This window comes from Camelus ferus, chromosome 28 (genome assembly GCF_009834535.1).
Source record: "Camelus ferus isolate YT-003-E chromosome 28, BCGSAC_Cfer_1.0, whole genome shotgun sequence".
In the NCBI taxonomy this organism is placed as follows: domain Eukaryota; kingdom Metazoa; phylum Chordata; class Mammalia; order Artiodactyla; family Camelidae; genus Camelus; species Camelus ferus.
In genome coordinates, this window is record NC_045723.1 from 3,474,984 (window position 1) to 3,482,559 (window position 7,576).

Here is a 7,576-nt window from a genome sequence, read left to right on the forward strand (position 1 = left end):
TCGGTGTACGCTAGGATCCCAGGTATTTCACTCGTTCTCGATGTGCTGAGTTCATTTGAGAGAGGAGAGTGGAAACAGGTTGTGATCCTCTGGATTCCAAGGGTGCAACATCTAAGAACCGTGGGGTTTGGGAGGGTGGCAGGTGGCACTGAATCAAGAGCCTCTAAAGAACTGGCATGGAACCCTTGGCAGAGGACGGCTCCGAGGTGACCCATTAGCTGAGGCATGGAGCTGTACGGTGGTTATGATGGAGCCTCGTGAGCTGACTGCTTGGGATTCCACGTGCACGGATGCAGTGCCAGCTCCACCCCCTGTATCTCCGTGGGCCAGGCCTGCTTGCTGCAGGCAGGTCTTTCGCCTCCCGTTCTGAATGCTGCCTTTGTTTTGGGGTATTAGGATTATAGCGGATGCCAAGTGATAAATTAATCAGTAGTATCAGTGGCGGGCAAAACTCAACTCTTATGTCTGTAGAAAAGTAAAGTAGTGGGGCCCCTCCCGCACCCCTCGTCTGCCAGAAAAGTGCTGGAGCTATTTCCTTTCCCTGTTTTTTACTCCTCACCCAGATTGTGCTTCCCCCAAATGAACACCAAACAGCCTTATTTTAGGTGAGGAATAACAATATTATCAGTTGGCAAGCAATCTTTTTATTCAAATTTGCCCCAACTTTCCATCCTGTAGATGCTTATATCATAATGTAGTTCATGATATAAACCATCAAGTCGCTGGGGCTTAATGGGCATGTAGTTGAAATGGCTTTGCATTTGTTTTGGCCCCTGAGCAAATGCCTTTAATTTTTGTATGTGATATGAAATTCCTGACCTCCTAAAGACTATAGACTAAGAACCAACAATTTCTATCTTACAGAATTTCCAAACAATAACGTACCATCCTTTATCTTAGAAATTAATATCGTGCTTTTTGCTCTTCAAAGCACTGTAACCCCTACATCTTGTCTTATTCCCAAGACTGTGCTGGAAGATGGCTAATCGGGTACTTTGTTCCAGGCTGTGCCACTTACTAGCTACCCGAATGGGGGACTATCTCAGTTTCCTCATAGGTAAAATGGAGCGGTTAAAGCACCTACTTCATGGGGTCATATTGTGAGGATTAAATGAGTTACCAGATGTTCAGCAGAACACTGCCTGGACCATTGGCAATGCGTAGTGAACACTAAGTATTCCCATTACTATAACTGCTGTTATATCCTGGGTGCCAGCCAGGTATTGTTTTAGAATAAAACTTAGCTTCCTAAATATCTGGAAGTTTCCCCTTCCATTGTAAGAGTATTCCCAGAGCACAACAGCTCTGTTCTTCACATTACTACTTGTTTTCTCTATATTCTTTCTTACACTCTGCCCCACCCAAGCTTTGCTGACTACTCCCTTTGTATTCTGCCTGCTTATAACTTTACATTTTCTTTCTTGTCTCTTACTAGACCAGAAACCACAGAGTCCTAGATCATCCCACCTTCCTTCTCCCTGACAGACTCATGCCTTTTGGAGTTTATGTATGTTGTTTGTAGCCACTAAGACCTTTTAATTTGGCTAATATTTTGGTTTGGGCACCATGAAAATGAATAACTTAGATGTTCTTTAACATTCTGAGTTATTCTTTCCTGGCTACCGGCCATGACACTGGGAAACCACAGGGCAGACTGGTTCAAGATACATTGAGAAATACCAGGATGTACTGGATGAAACTATCAGGGTAGCATGAACATCTTGGGAGCAGGCGTGAGAATGCTCATCTGTTTTATGTGTTATGGCACAGATTCCAACTGACACCAAGAATAGTCTCCTTTATTGATTTGGAAGGAAATCACCAGCAAATTATTTTCCAGGTAAAAAGCTTACGGATGTTTTTAAACCAAAATCCCACCAGCACAGAACCAACCATCATTGCATCTTAACTTGAAAGCAGTACCTGGTAGATACCAGCAGCCAACACGGGAACACAGCAGCTATTGTGCAGCAGTGGGAGCCCCAGATGTTGACTGGTATCAGTTTCTAGGAAACTTGTAATATAGTTTTGCTGGGGGAGGAGAGGAGAGTGTGGATTCTATAACCAAAGACTATAAGGCCAGCATCTAACCCCACCTGAGGTCAAGTTGAATGTGGGCCAAGGTTCTCCTCTCCAGCAGATCTTCCTGCCAGTGCTGGGTAGGAACAGCACTGGTATTTCCAAAAGAACCACACCTACAACTAGAGTCACATTTCTTAACACTCCTCCTCAGGATGCCCAGGGATTTAAAAGAAGGGGAAATATACCAATCATATCTCCAGCATCATGACTTTGTTAGAGCTGCACTGCTTCACAGCCCCTTCCTGTCCAGCCCTGGCAATGGGCCTGGATGGCAATGACCCCGCTTTGCAAAACCACAAACATAGTTCACGTAATCCCTTTGTCATCTTTGAAAAGAGAAAACAAAGGCATTACCAGACTGAAAGCACAGCTACACGTGGTAGCTAAACCTTCTCCCATTCAACAAATAAGTGGCTCCCCTCAGAAACATTGTTCATCTCAGAGACCCCCCCAAAATTGTCCCCCCTTAGGGCTTTATAATGTTGCTTCCAGAATATATGTATATATATGCATGACTGGGACATTGTGCTATGCACCAGAAACTGACACATTGTAACTGACTACTTCAATTAAAAAAAAACAATAAAAATAAAAATAAAATAAAATATAATGTTTCCAGGAATTGAGGAGGTTATTAGATGTTGGCGATGTCATTAATTTTAGTAGATACATTATCTTAATTATGGAACAGGCCACTGTTGACTTAATACTTGTTTGTGGATAAATGCTAATAAATTATTTGGGTAGCATTAGAGTTTTTTCCAGACGCATAAAACAACTATATTACATTTCACATATCTTATGAGAACAGGGCTAAATTAAGAAAATGGGAAAGAAACATCTTGGTTATATCTTCAAATAGTGAAGGTCTGAAAAGTTAGATCCTAAAATACACTGCCATCACAGCATTTGGGATAAAATAGAGTGCTACCAGCTTGGTTTTGAATTAGGCTAAGAGTTCAATAAGGAAACCAGTGTTCAAGGGATGTGCTGGGAGTCGTTCACGAAAAGGAACAAGCTGGAATGGAGGTATTCTCTGGTTCTCTTTCACATCCAGTGTTGCTACAAAACGCAACTTCACAGGCCCCCTCTGGATCTCAACTCTTTAGCAGCAAGATCCTCCCATTACATCTGTTTCCAAGGGCCCTCTTTGGGTCATGGTACAAGTTAAGTCAGGGGGAGAAAACCTCAGAAAACCCACCCTAGATTAGTCACTGCAGGCTGGACCCCTCCTCAGGAGCACTTCAGGTACTCCTTAAAATGTCTTAATCTATCATAACCCCCACTGGCAAGATAAAGGTCACATATACCATTGATGTGTCTTAAAAATAAACTCTTCTGTAGCCCAAGGAATCAGAAATACCTTCTCCCCCTTTTAATGGCCTGTACATTAATGTGCCCCAGCCAACGAAGCACAGGGCAGAGTTTTCACCTGGGTCAGAAGGTTGTGGAACTCTTCCACTGCCTGTGAATGTGCCATGGGGTTTAGCACCAGGTGTTGGAAGAGATTGACAGGCTCAGCATTCCGAAATGTCTTAGGGATCGGGATGGTCAGGGGCAGGAAGGCGTTACCGATGAGGAAATGATGGAGAGACCTCTGCTGGAGGCCTCGGCCCAAGAACCAGAGGATGTCCTGGAGCCGCTGGGAGAGCATGCTGTGCTGCCAGTCTGTTAGGGGCAGCCGGAGCAACAGGTGCATGAGGGCTGTTTTGAAGTGGTAAGAGGTGAGGATGGGGCGGCATGCTCCCTGGGGTAAACTCTGAGTGTCCCGGAGACTTAAAATGATCTGGAGGCACTTGAGATGACAGGTGTTCTCTGGAGCAAAACGCCCCACCAGCTTTAGGAACAAGTGCTCACAGGCTGCAAAGGACTCAGGCCAGTCCACGCTGGTGAGCTGTTCCTGGTCAGGGGCCTGACTCACCAGGTAGACCAAGGTGTCTTCCCGTTGCACCCCCAGGACCAAGCGGATGGAGAGAAAGCGGCCTGAGCGGTAGTCCAGCCTGAGCTTGCAGCAAGTGGTGGACGGTGGCAGGCTGAGCTTAAAGTCATACTTGTGGGCCACGAGGGCCCAGGCGTTGCCCACCATGTTCCGGAACCACTGGATGGTCTTGCAAACGTCCAGGTGGGAGCCGGTGCAGAGAGCCGCCTTGATGGAGCTGTTGCACTTGCCCAGGAGGGCCTGGTGGTCCCTGTGGTGGTGCACCAGGCACAGCACATCCCCCAGAAGTTTCTCACGCTTGCACACGCATTCCGACTCCACCACCACGCAGCCACAGCGGCGGCCCAGGGCTGGATCCCGCATCTCCAGCACAAACATTGTGCCCTGGGGGGGAACAATGGGCACCAGGATGTCAAATTTCTGGGTCTCGTGGAGGGTTCCCCATTTCTCGAAGGCAGCCCCGATGCCCAGGCAGTCCTCCAACTGTGGGTGAGCCTCCCGGCGGCTCAGCACCCGACAGGCTTCGATGAGGTCGTCCACGAAGCTCTCCACGAACTCGCAGGTGCAGGGCAGGTCCCGCGTGACATTCTGGACATGGTGCTTGTAAAAGGACTCCAGGGCCTCCTGCGAGGGGAAGTCAGTAAGCCAGTTGTAGGAGGTGACAGGCACGACACGGACTTCCTCCTCCTCCTCCTCGTCGCTGCTGGAATCGAAGGCCGGCTCATGCTGCATGTTCTGTCGCAGGAGCTCGAAGATGAGGAAAAAGCAAAAGAGGCCGGCATTCCACAGGTTTCCCAGCATCCAGCCCAGCGGCCCCTCCTGGCCATCAGCCTGGAATGGCCACCCCATGTCTTTCCTCCCCAGCACTAACTGGTCATCCGACGTGTCTCCTCTCCAGAAGTTCTCTGCCTTCTGCTTCTCCTCAGCTGCGCGCTTCCGCTCTTCAAACTCTATCTCTAACTGGCGCATCTCCTCGCTCATCCGCTTCTCCAGCTGCCGGCTTCTGGCTAGCGTGTCCAGGTCCATCCGGTCACTGACCATCAAGGGGTGGTGAACCACGTACATCACTGCCAAGAACAGAAGGCTTATCACAGCCATGGAGACCTCTGCATCTGGAGAAGTGGGAGGGTGGGAGTCAGTGGTGATCTTCGGGACTTGTCTGCTCTCCAGTGCATATTCCCCGGAGCCCTGGAACCCCAAATCCTGGAAATCAGCCACTTAGGAGGAACAGAAAGCTCACAGAGCTGGGGTTGGACAGAGCAAGGGTGGTCTGCCTGGGAGGAGGTTTGGGAAAAAGCAGGGCACCAGGATGTGCCACCTGGTCTTGCTACTGCTTTCCTTCCACATGGTGTGGGTGGTATTTAGGCTTCCAGAGGGTAGACATGGGACTGTTTCCATTCCTGTGCAGGATGGGGAGGGGGACCCTAGCCTCACCCGACTCATCAGTCCACTGTGGGCAACAGGTGTGCCCTGTTGATCCCAGAGTCTCCCTTCCAAGGGCAGAAAGCACTGCTCTGCCTGGGCACACCTTTCCTCTAGCCAGGCGGTCGGCCCCAGGCCAAGCTGTAGCATCCCACCTCCTCTGTGACTTCACAATCCTCATTCTGCTCACCCTGTGTCATCAGACCACTCCTCCTCCCTCCTGCCAGTGGGCCAACCTCTAGTGGGCGCCAGGGAGGCACAGTGTGGCCAGCGCCTCTCCACTGCAGCTGCTGTGCCCCCTGAGGCCCTAAGGGGGCTGATGCCCCATCGGTGGGCCAAGCCAACAGGCAGGCATGGCTCCACCTCTCAGCCTGGGAAACTTCGTGAAGAAGCAGATGCCCAAGGCCTCCTGAAAGCCCACAGGAGTCAGTTCCTCTGCCTCCCCACTCACCACCAAGGCCTGAAGCTTCTTCCTGCATTCACCCCACCTGTGCGCAAGCTACTGGGCTTACCGAGATCATGAAGGGCTGTGCCGTGTGGACGCTGAAGCCAGGTGGGGGACTCTCCTCCCTTTGGAGCTCGTCCTTGTTTGGTCTCACCACCCTCTCCAGAAGCCCTGCTAAAATTTACAAACTACTTGGGGGCTTTGGCTCAAAGCGGTGTGACCCTCCCCCCAACTCATAACTTCCCCAAATACCACGCCCAGAGATCTGAGCTCTCATCCGCCAATTTAGAACAAGCCAACTCAGGGTTTCTCCTGGGACCTGGGGCCAGGTTACTCACGGTCGGTGTTACCAGGCACACGGTCTTAAGGAGCCGGCTTGGCCTGACCGCCCCCGCCTTCTTCCCGGCGCGGTGGTGGCTCCGGGTTCCTCGCCAGGTCCGCCTTCGGGAGTGGACCCGCTCCCCTCTCCCGGGGAACACACCATGTCTGTCCGAGTCTCCGATCGTCCGTGCGCAGCCGGACCCTGAGACCCCACGGTGCCGCGCGCGGCTCTGAGGGCGCCAGCCGGACCCAGCGCTCCCGCCGTCCAGGCTCCGCCCAACCCCGCCCAGCCCCGCCCCGCCCACCCCCATCCCGGCTGCGGAGCGAACGCTTGGCGGGAGCCTCGCCCTGAGGCCGGGCGACCCTCCTCGCCAGCGCTCGCCGTGTGTCCGCCGCGTCGCCAACCCAGGGTTTGTGTGCCCCGCGGAGGGGCTGCGGCCAAAGGCTCGCTGCTGAGGGCCATTCATGCCGCAGCTGCTCAGCCTCCCTCTGGCGGCACAAGGGGGCACTGCAGGGCCGGCTGTCAGCTTAATTCGGTTCAGTGGAAAACATACTTAATGGGGATTTAGAATATACTTAACAGTGAGGATGATGGTGGCATAACCAAGAATTGTAGGGGAAAACATCAGTCCCACTTCGGGCTGGCGCTGCGCAAAGTGGTACAGCAGGTGAGGTGTGTTGTCAGCATCCTTAATGTGCCTCACCCCACAGCAGAAGCCCAGACTCAGGTGTCTTTCCCCAACCCTTTCTCCTAAGTGGCTCTTATGAAAGGACCAGACAGCACCCAAAGACCTGGTTTGAGGCCTTACTCGCCATTCACTACCCACATGGGAATAAGAATCCTAAACCTACTAGGTAGCTCAAATGATGAGATGGGTGTGTAAATAAGAAACTTACAGACTGTGGAGACTGGACAAGCTTATGATACGCTAAGAAATGCCAATGGAATTGTTTTCCTGAAAAGGATTTTCAGTCTCAGAAAGAGCCCAAGCCTTCCTGCCCTGTGTCAGCTATTCAAGGAGAAAAGGAAGTAATGATCTCTTAATACTTACCAAGTCAAGTCCTTTTGCTGAAAGACAAGTTCCACGTCTCCTTATCCAGTGGCAATGCAGAGGGGGCGCCAAACAACTGGAACAGTACTTCCAGAAATATTGACTTATTTAATTGTGGAAGGCAAAAGACTGTCTTCTGGCTGACCATGACTGAAGTTCCACAGTTTCTTTTTATAAACTTGCATGATGAAGAATAGACCACAGGCTACTAAGCGTTAGTGCAATCGAGCAGTGATAATGATTATTTTTAAATTTATGACCTGACAATGTTGGGATTAAAAAAAGCGTTTCAGAATGGGCAAAATAATGGTGTTT

General features: G+C 50.7%; 1 protein-coding gene across 8 annotated transcripts; it reads right to left on the reverse strand.

Annotated features, from left to right (window-relative positions):
* Window positions 1-1,771: 1,771 nt before the first annotated feature.
* On the reverse strand, window positions 1,772-6,490 carry ITPRIPL1 (ITPRIP like 1). 8 transcript variants are annotated; one of them, XM_032469508.1, is made up of 3 exons: window positions 6,227-6,490; window positions 5,956-6,059; window positions 1,772-5,088 (listed from the first exon to the last, which is right to left on the reverse strand). In XM_032469508.1, exon 3 carries the CDS (start codon window positions 5,084-5,086, stop codon window positions 3,473-3,475), a length of 1,614 nt encoding a protein of 537 aa, XP_032325399.1. In that variant the 5' UTR covers window positions 5,087-5,088; window positions 5,956-6,059; window positions 6,227-6,490; the 3' UTR covers window positions 1,772-3,472. The 8 variants fall into 8 exon arrangements, with proteins under 8 accessions (XP_032325399.1, XP_006177685.1, XP_032325397.1 ...); XM_006177623.3 differs by having other exon boundaries at window positions 1,772-5,133; XM_032469506.1 differs by having other exon boundaries at window positions 1,772-5,209.
* Between the last annotated feature and the right edge of the window lie 1,086 nt (window positions 6,491-7,576).